This window comes from Aristolochia californica, unplaced genomic scaffold, assembly GCF_029961685.1.
Source record: "Aristolochia californica isolate CCGP_79_NKW_82.1479 unplaced genomic scaffold, dmAriCali1.0.hap1 SCAF_12, whole genome shotgun sequence".
Lineage (NCBI taxonomy): Eukaryota > Viridiplantae > Streptophyta > Magnoliopsida > Piperales > Aristolochiaceae > Aristolochia > Aristolochia californica.
The window spans coordinates 23,534,504-23,550,846 of record NW_027181793.1 but is presented as its reverse complement, the minus strand read 5'-3'; the positions used below and the strand labels follow the sequence as shown (position 1 = coordinate 23,550,846).

The window sequence follows — 16,343 nt, the reverse complement described above, 5'->3', positions numbered from 1 at the left end:
CTAATAAGAATTGTTTTTTTTGCAAGGGAGCTTCAGACAAGTTATCATCTTGTCAATGGAGGGAGGGCTGTTTTTTGAAAGATAAGAGAGGGCTAGGTTGATTTAACTAATAAACCAAGTTCTCCTTGTGAAATAGTTCTCACAATTTGGGACTGAAAAGAGTGCAATATGGAGAAATCACTGTTCAATTAAGTGTATTAATCTCTTGTTTTCTGGATCCCACCAAACCTAACCCTACAATGCCTCTAGTATTTGGAAAATCATCAATCATCTCAAGCCTTTTATGCATTTGTTGTCTCAAGTTTTATGTTACGAGGATAATTTAGTAAAATTTCAGGTTTGATGAGTGGACTGGTAACTTCCCTTAAGTGTCTGGAATACTATGAGCCCTTGAAGGAGAGCAAACAACTCAGCCGAAGTGGAATCGGAGATCCCTTGAAGGTAATATATGTTTAGTTTTCTCTAGCCCTTTTGTTAATGATTCCTAAAAAACAAAGATGAAGGCTACTCTCAAAGGCCTAAAGACTTGCGTCAATAATTTCTCTCGTCCTCTCTTGGTGGAAGGGCATACAGTCATGAACTGGACTTAAGGGATGACACCACTAACAAACCCTCCTCCCTTCTGAAGGACGTCTTATACAAAACTTTGATAGATTTGAGAATATTTCTGACCCTGTAGCCATCACTGGGAGAGACAAACATTAGAAGCAGAAATCATCTTTGCTAATTCCTTGGCTAGCAGTGATGCTTACCCTGATTGTTGGTGATACTTCTTCATCGGATGTGACATGATGCTTGTTGTTTTTCTGATGCTTCTAGCCTATTTTGGTATATGCAGCATTTTTTATGGTGTTTTTTTTTTTTTAAATAGTGTTGAGTTATGTTAAAAGGCTGAAAGAAGCAAAATTACAAGGAAGGGAGACCATCCCAAACAATGAGAGATTGCTGGGAAGTTCCAAATTTAGCTAGCCCATCAGCCACAAAATTAGCTGACCAAGGAATGTGATTCCAAGTACAAGAAATGGAAGATAAAATATCTGAAATAGAAGAAGTAATTGGCCAATGCCTCCAGGGGGTTGTGGGTGAATTAGGTTACTTAATTCTTAACAATGTATTTGACAGGGGTTATGTGAGTTTTAAGGCTCTATTCTCAGTTGCTAATGTTCTCAAGTTCTGATCACACATCTTGGTTTTCCTTTTTCTATCAGTAGACTCTAAAAAACCAGTTTTGGCCCTATCTTCAACAGGCTTGCAGGAACCTCTCTACCTAGACAGACAGGGTGCTCTTAAAGATTGATTGCCTTACTCTTTTACAATTCACAATGTCACAAATCCAATCTATCCTGCCCCCATCCCTTCTTGGGCTTGGAGACGGCATTTGTGTCTCTCCTTTGTATGTCCTCCTCATGTAATCAAGAGAGAGACAGAGAGAGATGATTATGGTGCTATGTTATTCAAACCACAGCTATAGTATCCACACATATTGACGGGTAATGTGAGCCATCATTCATCAGATGGGGTCTGTTCTATATGCAGACCTATGGCACACAACGGCACAGCAAGCACAGTTTCCACAAAGAAGCCTAGAGTTAAGCTTCTTCTTCTTTTTTTTTTTTTTTTTTTTTTTTGAGAATTAGGCAAAAACATGGTCCATTGTAAGTTTATGGTGACTCCAAACCAATTATAGCTTTTTTAGACAACTTTGGAAGTTTACCAATGTGTCACCATTGCCTCCACCACTGGCATCAAGAGATCCATTCCAGCGACCTTTAAGCTCAGCTAAACCTGGAAGAGTTATATCCTCTAGAATAATCTCATCTGGTGAAACATATCTTCTTCGTACTGCCTGGAAATTTATGGAGTTATTTACCAACCAATTAATAAAAGTTCTATAAGTACAATTTAACCATCCACTAGAGGAGATAGGTACCTCAAGGAGATCTTGAAGAATTTCCGTATAAAACCCCACTGATTGCAAACTACGCATAAAAAGGTCCTGAAAATAAATCATTACTTTGCAAGCAGAATCACCCGAGTAAAATTAAGAATAAAAATAATAATATTAGAGTTAAAGTAGTTATATAAATTAATTAAAAAAGTAAAAATAAGTTACCTTTGATCTAGAACGAACAGCAGGATCTGTACTACGAGAAAGAAGCCGAGCAAGTGGAAGCATCTCAGAAACTTCAGCTCTGGGAACCTCTAACCTCATTCTCCACCTCCCCATGGAAGACATTACACTACCCAAATCTCCAACAACTACCCTCTTCAATAGCCCATTCCTTTCCTTATCAATACGATACCTATCACGAGATCCAGGCAGTACATATTCACCTTGAATCTCATATTTACTGATAGCTTGCTCTAGAACGGTCTTTTCAATAGTAATCTGAAAATTTAGCCATATAAGTGGGAAAGTGTTGGAGTGCACGATAAATTAGAGGAATACCTAAGTTAACAAAAAAAGCACAACTGAGACAGCCAACATGTGAGTATGTGCATCAACAAATTGCAGCCTATTACTCAGCACATTCTCACTAATAAAACAAATGTGATAAGTTGCAGTGTCCTCTATGGTAGTTAATTTGGTATCCAACAAAAAGAACCTTAACATCCTTCTTTTCCTTCTTTATTTAAAAGAGAAGATGTTGTATCAACTGTAAAGAGCATGATGAATAAGAAAAGAAAAAAGACAAGCCAATGTAATAAACCGGCAGTGATGGCTATCAACTTTTTTCTCCTTCAACAACATTATCAAGGAAATCTTGTAACTGTTCCCAAAGCAGCAATAAGGGCAACAGCTGCTGGCTCAATGCTGAGATGGAATAATAGATGAAAAAATGCAGTAACAGCTCTTCTTTAAAAAATTAAACAAATAATCAAATGAATAGAAAAGAAAGATGTGAGAAGCAAATACAGAGAAGGAAAGCAAGCAAAGACCAAAAATTATCGCCTGAAAGCGACTAGAAAGTGCACTTGTCTCCTGTGATCCTGTGCAACCAGGCATTTCACACATCCATGGAACTAGTTAGGGCACAATCCCCATGTCCAGCAGATTGTGAAACAAAAGGATTTAACAGAAAACAAGCCTAATCTTCACCAATTTTAAACAAAGATTTTGTAACATAAAAAATGAGAATGGAACTTGCTCCACAACAGAATCTGCAACAAGGCTACACTTAAAATTAGAACTCCAGCTTAGCCGAGCAAGGAGCCTCCTTGCAATCTCTTATTTTTAGGAGTTAGCTCCTCCTTTTGTTCTCTTAATAAAATCACATTTCATAAAAAAAAAAAAAATAGAACTCCAGCCAAAAGGCATAAGAGAAACTTGAGCACTCAATTCACTATTACTCTGTTGAGGTGTTTGAATTGGATCACAATTTTTTTTTCTAGGATTCTACACCATTGGATGTTGAAGGCTGACATCTGTAAGGTTGATCAAAGCAGGACAGCTTAAATGCACATCTATAAACTGATAGAAAAGACAGTTTATGCAGTAGCACAATATTACAAAATAACAGTGTCTCAATATGGGAATACTCACAACATCACCACTCCAGCGAGCAGCCAAATCAAGGGATTCTCCCAACACACCACTGAATTTTGGATGAAGTAGATTCAACATTCCATGACCCTTCCTTTTTAGAAAATTAAGTTGGAGCTCAGCCTGAAAATGCAAGTAACGATGCCTTCATCATAAGGATATATTTATTTATGCCAAACATAATGTCAGCACAACTTTGAAATGCAAAAGAGAGAAAAATGACTGTTTCTCTAAACTGATTTTTCTAAAGCTATCTGATGTCACAAGAGAAAGCACAGGTCAGATGTTAGATCACACAGGACAAATCCAGGTTGCTGCATATTCTGATGCAGACAAAGCCAGATCCCCTAAGAAAAGGAAATCAACTAGTAGATATTTATTTTAGTTGTGCATAAATCAGTCATGTACAATATTTTGTAATTATTTATTAATAAAATTTCATCACTATTATAGTTAAGGAAATGCCATCACAACTAAAGACAAACTAGTGACCTGGAAGAGCGAAAACCATGTATTATTCAAGGTCAAATCCAACCTGAAACAAAATACACACCAATGCCACAAGCAACATGTAAAACTTGAGGTTTTAGGTGGAAGGAGAGAGAAAGAGAGGAGAGAGATTGAGAAAAGCTCCAAAAGAGAGCTCGTTGGGGATCGTGCACAACCCCCAGCTCTATTTAATGAATAGGGTTTGAAGAAAATTACAAGAATACCCCTATATACACAATAATGTTAATTCACCTTATATCTCTCTAACTATGTATCCTATGTACATGAAAATTAAACCATAGACATAATTCAATGTAAAGAACAAGATCACATATAGAAATAATACTACGGAAGTAATGAAATGATTAAAATACCTCCGAACATATTTTCTAACACAACATATGAGGTGCTAACTGACTGACTCCAGAATCAAAATTAAGAAACCTATTCTTCTTAGAAAAATAATGTGCAATGTTAATGGTCAAATTTATTATTTTGAAACAAAACCACAGAGGTGGACTATATAAGAAAAGGTTCTATTGAAGGAAATCAGTATTCTACATGTCTCATCAAAGAATCAACTACTACACATTTTTTAATTACTTAATGTTAGGTCCCAAAGGGAATAAACCTAGAGGGGAGTGAATAAATTTATTCAACTAATTTTGGAATTTCTTATTTCCGAATAAATAATTTTTTAATTTTTCAAATCCTCTTTCAAAGCAACTTAACAATCCTTATGCACTTGCTAATTCCAATGTTAAAAAAATAAATCCATTTGACTTTGAAAGGACAGTTTTTCCTTTTATAAATCTCAATGAAACTCAGTTAAAAATTTCAAATAAAATTCAAAATTCACAGCTTGAGCTGTTGAACACAATGGTAGTTCAGTTACATGACTTGGAGAACTAATTAGATCAAATAGAAGCTTTTAATCTAACTTGTCAACTTTATGAGATACTATTGCTTGAGCAATTCAGACATTGTTCAATTGGTTTCCCTTCTGAAATGTATATTCTTTGAACACCTTGGTGGATACTGTTCAAATGTGTTGATTTTCAAGACTCCATGGATTTAGCTTATGGAAAAAAAGAGAGAGACACCCATTGGGAGAAAACAGGAGGAAGAACAAGTTATGGACTTATTTCCAAACCCTCCCCCTTAAGCTCTATTTATAAATGAATAAATGTAAATATTACAATTATGCCCTTCACCCTAGTAAGAGTGAAGAAGAGTCAAGAACCATAAACTAATTACATAAATGACACCCTAATTACATCATATCTTTCAAAAAAAATGGTTCATTTCTTCCAATTCTTCTATTAGTTTCTGCTTGCTGTACCAGTTCAATGGTTTATCCATTTCAACTTTCTGTTTGCAACAGTATTCAAATATTGAGCATACTGTTTGAATAATTCTTCCTTCTTAACATTCCTGTTAACTTGTTTGATGCACCATTCGAACACAAAGTCCCATTATACGAATGGTCAGAACTTTTCGCCTTCTCATTTTTTGTTTGCACCACAAGTATGCCTATACTGTTCCCATGGCCTGGGCTTTTAGGCCTTCTCCACTTTCTATTTGCAACACCATTCAAATGGTTCACTGATGCTATTCAAATGGTCTGTGCTTCTAGTACTTTTGTTTCTTCATCTTTTTTTTGCATTTAATGTTGTTTGAATCATTTGTGGTATTCAACTTCGTGATCATGTGGCTGACCGGATGATTTGGATTCTTGATGACAGTAGACGTTTCTCGGTTTCCTCTGGCTATAGACTCCTCATGGGCTGGACTAGGCCCCCTGTCCCTCAACCTGCTGCCATTGCTTGGCGTCTCATGGCACCCCCTCAGGTAAGATTCTTCCTCTGGAGTGCTTGCCACAATAGAATCCTCGCCGCTGACAATCTCATCCGGCATGACAATACCTCTCTTGATCCCCTTTGCCCTTTTGTGGTTTAGAGGTTGAGACCACTTGTCACATCCTTCTGCACTGCACCTTCGTTTAACAAATTTGGACTTCTCTACTCTGTAGTATGGTTCTCTAGTTTTGCATCCCTCATGACTTGAGCACCTTGTGTCTATATCCCTTCGGGGTCCATCTACCTAGCCTGGGTAAGCTCCTCTTATCTGCCTGTTTTTTTTCTTTTTAAATGGTACTGAATTTTATTTAGACAAAAGCTCAAACGAGCATATTACAAATGGGGGAAGTCTTCCCGAACAATGAGAGATTGCTGGGAAGTTCCGAATTTTGCCAATTTATCAGCCAAAGAGTTGGTTGATCTAGGAATGAGATTCCAATTACAATGAATAGATGAACACAATGTCAACAATACAATCAGTGATGGGCTAGTGGCGCCAAGAGAGGGAACTATCTTTTGAAAACCAATTGATGACAGTTTTTGAGTCTCCTTCAATAATCAGCTTGCCATGGAGACGTTCCTTAAAGATTCGGAGACTGAATAGAAAAACACTCACTTCAGCAGTATTTGAATCAGTAATGCCCACTGGCCCAAAATAAGATAGAATAGGGTCTCCATTGCTACCTCTAAAAACACCACCAACTCCAGTTGGCCCAGGACAACCAATAGCACTACCTATTATCTGCCTGTGTTGCTCACATCCCTTGGTGCCTTTGGAAGGAGAGGAACTCTCGACGTTTTGATTGTGTCACCCGCTCGGCAGCTGAAGTCTCTAGTACTGCTACGAGCCTCATCTCTATTTGGATTCACACTAAAAAGGAATTTGTGTGCCTTTCATGTGCCCCTCTTTGTACCAATTGGAAGGCGATTACTCAAATGTCCACTCCATCCCCCCTCCCCCCAAAGGCTCAAAAGAGCAAGATTACAAGGAAGAGAGAGAGGGAAGGGGGGGTGTTCGCAAACAATGAGAGGAATGTGATTCTATGTTCAAGAAATTGAGGATACAATGTCTGCAATATTAGAAATGATTGGCCACTGGCGCCAAGGGGGGAGAGCCGGAGCTAGAGCCCCAACTAATGACATCTTCGGAATCCCCTTCAGTTTTTTTTTTTTTTTTTTAAATGAGAGATTATTGGGAAGAATTAAATGCCCTAATTCCAAACTAATGAGAGCAATAATAATAAACACGGAAGAAGGGAAAAAACAAGCACGAAAAAAACACAACAAGATTTATACAGGTTCGCCTCAAGGTGAGACTACGTCCTGTCTTCCGCTGCTGCAGTAATCCAATATGAAGATGAAATACTTTACAAGAGAAATCGCACACTTACAGGTGTTTCTCTCTAGCCTATTGGGCTGCAACTTGAGATGTTCCTCGGTATGAGATAATTAAAACCCTAATAGGGGCGCCCCAAATTAGGGCAACCGTATTACAAGAGTTAAATTCCCAAACTGCCCTTAATAAAATAACAGTTATATCTTGATATAATGGACCTTGTTTCCTCTATTCCATGCTCCTGGTCTTATGTCCTTAGATCAGCCAATTCGGCTGCAAACTCGTGCTAAATTGGGTCCCTCCAATCTCTTGTTGTAAAGGGAGGCTTCCCTTGATGTATTTTCTTACTCTCTTTTAAAATAAAATCATCACCATTTCAAAAAAAAAAAAAAAAATCATTTGTGCTTCCAGTTCTTCTATTTCTTCATCTTTTGTTTGCACTGTTTGTCTAATGTTGTTTAAATGGTCTACACTTCCATAACTAGTGATTCTTCATTTTAATTGCACTGTTTGAACGGTTTGCTAGTACTATTCGAACACTATGTGCTGTAGTTGTAGAAACTTGAACATGATTTGAGAATTTTTCCAAATCTTTCAAAGTGTTTCATTTTTTTTTTAAATGATGCTGATTTTTATTAAGACAAAAGCTCAAAAGAGCAAATTACAAACCTTCCCAAACAATGAGAGATTGCTGGGAAGTTCCGAATTTTGCCAATTTATTAGCCAAAGAATTGGTTGATCTAGGAATGAGATTCCAATTACAATGTATAGATGATACAATGTCAGCAATACAATCTGTGATAGGCCAGTGGCGCCAAGGGGGGGAGTTGTCTTTGGAACACCAATTGATGACTTTCAAAGTGTTTCATTAGTTCCGAATTGTTTGTTATCATCAAATAAGGTTGAATGACGATCTTGAGATTGACTGTCTCCCAGCACTTAAAGCTCTTAGTTTAAAGGGCCTTCGGCAAGGCTTGTTCACCCAACCCCATTGTTTTTTTTTAAATGATGCTGATTTTTATTAAGACAAAAGCTCAAAGAGCATATTACAAAGGAGGGAATCCTTCCCATACAATGAGAGATTGTTGGGAAGTTCCGAATTTTACCAATTTATCAGCCAAATAGTTGGCTGATCTAGGAATGAGATTCCAATTACAATGCAAAGAAGATACAATGTCAACAATACTATCAATGATGTGCCAGTGGCACCAAGGGGGGAAGCTGTCTTTGGAACACCAACTAATAACCGTCTTCGAGTCGCCTTCAATGACTAACTTGCCATGGAGACGATCCCTGAAGATTTGGAGGCCGAACAACAGAGCACTAACTTCGGCAGTATTAGAATCTGCAATGCCCACTGGACCAACATAAGAAAGAATGAGGTCTCCATTGTGACCTCTGAATATACCACCTGCTCCTGCTGGACCAGGACATCCAATAACACTACCATCAAAATTCAGCTTAATACAGTCGTAAGGGGGAGGATCCCAGATAGCCATTCTAGGAGCTCTGCTAGGGCCAGACATGTGAGCGATCAAATTCCAATTTTCCTGAAGGGAAACCCCTGATAGAGTGGCAAAATCCTTCTTTGTATGAAGCCAACTCGAGATGAGGCCGACGACATGAGAAGCCATGTTGTCTGGGGTACTAGCTTTGGAATCGAATCTCCGGTTGTTCCGCTCGAGCCAAATGCCCCATAGAACATGCGCAAGACAGGCCGAAAGAATTAACTTGCTCAACTGAGGAAGGAGAATCCCTTGAACCATCTCAAAGGTGCCAAAGAGGTCCTGATGTAGCCCCAATTGGAGCCCGATTTTCTGAAAGATCTTCATCCAAACTTGCCACGAAAATCCATAGTGTAAGAGCACATGCTGGACTGTCTCTTCACACTCACTGCAAAGGGGACAAGAAAGATCGGGGGCAGTGAAGCCTTTTCTATGAAGGTTGTCTGAAGTAAGAATCTGCTCTCTAATGGCTGACCACACGAAAAACTTGATTTTGCTTGGCGTTGAGAGTTTCCAAGCTAGATTTGCCTTATGCTCATGAGGACTAACTAATATTCAAAACAAAAAAAAGAAAAAAAAGAGGTGATCTCTTGCGCAAATGGATCTTTCCCTCTCCCTTTGATTTTACTATCTCCACCTAGAGGCTTCTGACATCCTGGATCAGGTCATCATCACCTGGGCCCAGACTCCTAAATCAACCAACTTGGTGGCAGATTCTCTTGCTTGAGAACAGGCTGCTCAACAATGTCTTCTTGCAGGCAGATCCATTCCTCTTAGCTTTTTACTGAATTTTTTGCTTGCATTGTTTTTTCTTCTTTTTTTGTCACCCTCTTCTTGAGGCTTTGTCTGCTTGTTCCTTTCCTTATTTTCTTCAATAGAATATTATTCCCCTTTAAGAAACATGAAATAAATCGTCTTAGCAGTGGCCTGATTCAGGAAATTTCTGGGATAAATTGCATTAGATGTAAAGAACATACTTATTTGCAAGCTCGAGGGGGGGGGGGGTGTTGAAGGATTCTATTCACACTAACATATTTATGGAATAGGGATCTTAGTGTAAGTTTCTTCTCATGTATTTTGTTGCTATTTCTAATTTTGTTTGTTTCCTCTTTGTTAATATATTCATCATCATTTTCAAAAAAACAAAATGTATTTTGTTGCTATTTCTTATTCTATGAAGAGCACGCTTGCCATTTCATGTTATATTGCTCGCTACATAAAATTATTAAAAACAAGAAAGCAGAACCCAGTTCTGGGATCTCAACTTGGCTAACATACATGTATGAGCACGGGATGCTAAAAGTTTAAGTTTCACATTTCTACCTAATTTTCATATTCAAATACTTATAATCTTAGCACATTTCAAGCAAAAACTCGAATTTTCCATTTCTTCTGAAGAGGACTCTCTAAGAATGTTTCACTAAAGGTCTGCATATAATCAGTTCACAAATTTTACACAGAAAATAAAGTAATAGGAGGCTGCACCTCAAGAATGAAATACATGCTCTTCAGGTGTTTTCTTAGGCCTTGCATCAAAGCATGCCATGAAAGCATCCCTAAAATGTGACTTGGACCTTTTGCTTGGTTGTCCTGGGGGAGGGTTTTCTACTGTGAGGTCTTGGTTTCAAGTCTCACCCAGAGGATAAGGGGATTTGTGCATGTAATCAACTTTCAAAAAAGAAGAAGAAAGAGGCACTTTTTAGGTACAATGCTCTCATAGAGGAGAGAAAAGCACAATGGGAAAGAAATGATGCTCCGCTTAAGCAAACAAAAACAGCAGCTAAGTCATCATAATGGAATCTCCAACAACAAGGCACTTGCCTAACCAAAGAATCAGCACTTTCTAAAAAAAGTATAACCAATGCAATTGGCCTAAATAGTATATTACCCTTTGAATTGTTCCACGAAGTGAAGCAAGCTCCAGCTCGTCAAGTGGCAAATAGCGTACCTATACATGGATAATGAGATTTAATTAAACGATCTGGTGCCAACCAATCATAAGAATCAACAACAAAAACCTAGGTGCCATATAGCAGGGAAAAGAAAGTGCTCAGTGGGTCAGTATAGAATACAACAGAAGTTTCAAAACTATACGGTTGAAGCACCTCCAAATTTGTTGAATGCTGAGGTTGATAATGAACATTAAATTTAAGCTGCCCTTTCTGAAGAGCAATTAACACTGTTCTTTTCTGCAAGTTGTCTTCAACATTAGGCCGCAATGGTCCAGTGATCTCCACCGTCAAACTCTCATCAGGCCTGCCTGTGGCATCCAGCTGAATAACCAGAAAAAAGAAAATTATGAAAACAGACAAGTCAGAACACCTAAATATCAAAATGTGTTAAGCAACATATATGACACAATTGCCAAATTTGAACTTATAAGGTAGACAGAGATATGCTTTATTCTGTTACAAAAAAAACCATAAATGAAATAAACAATAGAGGACTCATGAACCTTTTTTTCTTTTGAAAATAGAGGACTCATGCACATAGTAATATCTTAATGGAGGCATAAAAAAGAAACAATGCTTTTCGGTATTAGCACTTTACCTTCACATTATCATTAGAGACACTTAAAGTCCCAGCCAGCTGGGGTGCCAACATTAACTGATTTACTTTTATTCCAGCAAGTGAAACTTCCCCAACAAGTTGCATCTTCTGAATGTCAGTCTTCTGTCCATCTAAAACATTTTTTTGGGCCAATAACACTTCTTCTTCATCAACTAATGAAGGCTTTACTTTTACAACTTCACCATGAAATTTGACCCTTCCAGTTGCTTTCAAGTGCATTGGCCTCGGCAAATCAAAAGAATAAGGAGAAATCATGCCAAAAAATTCAAATCCACGCATCCTTAGATCCAGTTCAATTCCCTCAATAGTCATCGCCTCCAAAATCTTTATATTTCCATCTTCTCTCATGAGCCAGTCATGAGGATAAGATGCCTGAACTTTTGCATTAATGTCGAAAGCAATTGATGAAGAAGTCACAATAATAGACTCATGAGAAATAATAATATCCCCACGAGCATCCGTAAAGGACTCTTCAGCTTTAGGTGCAGCCCATTTGATGTCAAATCTCCTGAATTTCAGAACAAGGAAATATCAGCTAACAGTATGACCTGGGAAAAAAGTTAAAGTTGGGTCTAGGTTCATCCAAAAGTGACAAATCAAAGTTAGAAGGTGTTTTCCCTACTAATAAATACAGGATTTTCCAGACATTAACTTATGTGGATGTTTCCCACTAACAGAAGTCATATTGAAGAATCAACGAAGCCAGTTAATCTCTAACACAGCAGTATTCAGCGATCACTGTTAAAAGGTTCAACATCTTACGGTCTAGAAAGTGATCCAGACAGTCTTGTTCCTCCATTTATTTCCCCAATTTTAAGTGGCAGCAGTTGGATCTCACAAGGTAAATACCGATGAATAACTCTGTCAAAAGCTAAATTTCCAGACAAGTTTATGTCCATCGCTGAATCATCTACCTCACCCTGGTAAAATAAAAGCAAGAAAAATGAATGCATCATTGTATCGGTACTAAATAATTATGTACAAGAGAAACCTTGTCAAGCAGAGAAAAGCTTTTCAATCAGGTAAGATAACGATAATGAACTTTTCAAAGAGAGGTTACAGACAAAATTTTCAAACCAGCAGATTTTTATTTCCTTCTTAGTGTGCATGGGAAACAAGAAGAATAACATCACCCTCCTTACAAGACGTGAGTAGTGAAATCCAAAAATGCATTTCAACCTACCACTTGAATAACAAATACAATATTTATGGCACTGCACAAAGAAGATTGCTAAATGCAGCACAAATGAAGCAAAGAAGGACTGAAGAATACAATATTACAAAAATCAATTCTAGAGAGTGTTATTTTAAAGATGGAAACAATTGAAAGAAACTTTCTATGGCAACAGGCCCTCTGACAGTTACAGGTACGACTTGGTTAATTGGTAGATGCATCTCCCAACTCAAACATGAGCCTCTCAATCAATCTTGTCATGCAAAATGACTGTGGTGGTTCAGCAATGAGGGAGAACCATTGGAGAAACATCATTTTGTATAAACTACCATATTCAATGGGGTTCCTACATCCCTCCAGCAGGTAATTTTTTTTTGAAACGGTGATGATTTTATTTCAAAGGAAAGCAAGAAAATACATCAAGGGAGGCCTCCCCTAACAACAAGAGATTGAAGGGAGGGACCCAATTTAGCACAAGAGTCAGCAGCCACATTGGCTGAGACCAAGTACAAGTAATAGAGGAGACATTATCCAAGGAGGGAAGGAGGCGGTGGAACACCATCCAATGACAATTTTTGAGTCTCCTTCCACAATAAGCGGACCGTTGACCTCCTCGCTCCTCTCAGATTTGCAAGTCTATTATGGCCACTCACAAAGATTTAAGCTTACATCCCATGGGTCATGGGGTAAAATGCTGCATTTAATCACTGATCAGGAGGTGAGTGATGCCAGCACCCTGCTGCTGGGTAAGATCATTTCCACAAGGACAAGGTTATTTGGACTGCTAATAATGCAGGTGTTTTTTTTTTCTTTTGTGGCTTCTTATATCCAACTCTTTTTTACAGACCTAACAATGTTTCTGCCTTGTTGTAGCGTACGGAAGCTCATTGGACCTCCTAAGGTCAATTGTTTGGATGGTGGCTGCTCAAGGGGAGAATTCTCACTTGTGAACAGCTTTAAAGGAGAGGGTACCAGCCTCCCAAAACAAGATGTATGTTGTTTTAGTCTTATTGGGTCCAACTTGGGGTATGGGTACCAGGTTGGGTAGCATAGCACAGGATAAATTCAAAGCCCTAGCTTTTTGAGTTCCATCAACTCCAGATTTTTTTGCATATAAACTAGGTATATAAAATTAGTAGAAGCGCAGACACCATGTCATGTTCAAATACTAAAAGGAGCAACCTATGAAAAGGGCCCAGTGAAAAAGTGAGGTTGTCATAAGGGAGAAATAATACTTAATCAGAAGTGGGAAACGTCATAGAATGGGCCGACATGGACATAGGCAAGGAAGCGTGGCGGATTGTTAGGTCCAGTGAGGCGGCCCAACCTGATGAGTATGAGATAAATTTTAGGGCCTAGTTTCCCGAGTTCTATCAGCTTTGGAACTTTTGGCGTATTGGCTATGTTGCTAACATATATTTTCAGATTATGAAAACGAGACCATTAACCACTTACTGCAGAATTATTCCTTTGATAAGTCAATGTGGAATTTTTTTACAAAGAAATTTTGGCTGAGCTAATGCAGGCACACCTCATTTACTGAGGACCTGGCCAGCAGCATTCACCTGCCTATTCATAAGATGGCCCCTCGCTTTACCCTCCTTTACCCTGTGCCATTTGGTTTCAGCATTGTTGAGGAGGTCATTTGCACTACCACTGAACTTATTTCTACTTGGCTTCATACCCGGAGGGAATTCGATAATCTCATGAACGTCCCTCTTCGCACTAACTAGCGTGCGATTGCTTAGATGACTGGCCCTTCTATATCCCCTATGATAGCTAGCTGGCAACCCCCCACAGGGTAATTAAACTCAATTTTGATTGACACAATTGCTCTTGGATGTCCTGAGCTTGTGGGTTACGGTGGTGTGCTTCGTAATGCGGATGACACCACTCTTATATCCTACTCTGGGTCTCTAGGTGTGGCCGACTCCACAACCGCTGAGCTCTCTGGTCTTTTGTTGTGAGTGTGGTCAGTCAGATTATGGAATGTCCACGAAAAACTCATTTTGAGGCTGCACTAAGCATTTTGAGGTATTTGAAAGGAGACACTGAGAAAGGTTTGTTGTTTAAACCAAATGATAATCTAAGAATTGAAGCCTTTTCAAATGCAAATTATGCAAGATCCAAGCTTGATAGAAAATCCACCACTGAGTACTGTGTATTTCTGGGAGGAAATTTAATCAATTGGAAAAGCAAGAAGCAGAATGTTGTGGCCCGCTCTAGGGCTGAGGCATAATACAGAGCTATAGCCATACTGTTAGCAAATTGAAATGGGTAAGATCTATAGTCAAAGAATTCAATCTTTAGGAAGACGAGCCAATGGTTATGTATTTTGACAATTAGGCAACTATATTCATAGTCGGAAATCCAGTATTTCATGAGAGGACATAACATATTGAAGTAAACTGTCACTTTATAAGAGATGCAATGATGAAAAAAAGAAGTGCTTACACCATATATACGATATTGTGACTAGATTGGAGATATGTTTACCAAGACCTAGGGGAAACGTGAATTTGAAATTTTCTGCAGCAAGCCGAGTCTTATGGATATATACGCCCCCGCTTGAGGGGGAGTGTTAAAAATCCTAGAGAAGGGCAGCTTGGTTATTTTACATATTATGTATTTCCTGGAGCCTATACTACTTTGTTCAACATGTTTTAATATGTCATTGGTCTAAATTTCAAGTAATTCTAGTAAGTGTGGTGGGAGATATAAGGGATTAAGTACATTTAAGTGAAGAGGGGCAATTTTATTATTTGTATTTAACCCCAATCACCCCACTTATTTAAGAGAATGGGGGTCATGCACGACCACTAAGAAGACCCAATTTCAAAACCTTTTATTTCTATCACTTCTCTCTCTCTCTCAATTATCTTCCCTCTTTTCTCCAAGTTTTACTTTTTTCGGTTTGCTTAGTTTAGTTGTCAGAAATCATGATGATCTGCTGAGTGCTTTCGTTAGGAAGAATTTGGGCACTTTTGCTGGTTGCAGTCATCATCAGCCAGAGAAAGTGGTAGCCTGGACTCCTCCCCCACCTAGCTCCAGACAATTAACTTGATGGTAGTTTCCATGGCAATTTGGCCCTCCTAGGGTTGGAGAGGTTGGTAATGATCATGAGGAAAGGATACCTTTGCCTTGCTCTGGCCAGTTAGGGTAATCAGACTCCACTACTGTAAAGATGAATGGCAAGTTAAACAGCCTTGTTCTCTATGCCAAACACTTTAGGCACCTATGATCGTTGAAGAAAATTCTAAGGTAGTAATTTTCCAAGACAAAGGGTGATTTGCACTACCTGTGGAGATACATTCAGCAATTTATGTCCATTCTCAATACGGTAAATTCACTTACATTCAGCCCACTTAATAAACTCTGCTACTAACCAACTTGGTAAGGATGGAAGTTGTAATCAACATCTTAGTCAAGTTCAGTGGGCTCTATGCCTTGCAGGCATTTGAGCCTATTTCTTTTTTAAAGAAACCCCCAATCCTTTCATTAAAAGCAACAGAATATAATATGCCTCTTATATATAGGTCAACATGTTTTCTTAAAATATTGGTGATTGTAGAAAATGCAAGACTATAATAAGCCATTTTAAGACAAACAGCACAATACCTCCGGACATATCCAAGCATATCCTGCCCCCCGAATTTCACCACCATCCAAAAGATTTGCTCTAATCCCATATAAATCAGCAACCTATACCAGCTCAAAAAAATTTCCATGGGAATAATCAAGACTTATTGTGATACCAAACAATATTAAATGGCACAAGCAAAACAACAAAAGAAACTCACACTGATTTTTTTTTTTTTTTTATGAAATGTGATTTTATTAAGAGAACAAAAAGGAGGAGCTAACT

The 16,343-nt window shown here is 38.3% G+C and overlaps 1 protein-coding gene across 1 annotated transcript in view; it reads right to left on the bottom strand.

Moving 5' to 3' along the window:
* The window catches only part of LOC137945511 (protein TIC236, chloroplastic), a 71,695-nt gene that overhangs the window by 11,069 nt on the left and 44,283 nt on the right, over positions 1–16,343 (bottom strand). The window contains exons 9-17 of the mRNA XM_068791436.1: positions 16,097–16,180; positions 12,067–12,224; positions 11,284–11,812; positions 10,839–11,006; positions 10,622–10,681; positions 3,545–3,667; positions 2,114–2,389; positions 1,931–1,996; positions 1,715–1,846 (exon numbers count right to left, since the gene is read on the bottom strand). Of these exons, the coding sequence (XP_068647537.1) occupies positions 1,715–1,846; positions 1,931–1,996; positions 2,114–2,389; positions 3,545–3,667; positions 10,622–10,681; positions 10,839–11,006; positions 11,284–11,812; positions 12,067–12,224; positions 16,097–16,180 (1,596 nt within the window). The remainder of the gene's footprint in view (positions 1–1,714; positions 1,847–1,930; positions 1,997–2,113; positions 2,390–3,544; positions 3,668–10,621; positions 10,682–10,838; positions 11,007–11,283; positions 11,813–12,066; positions 12,225–16,096; positions 16,181–16,343) is intronic.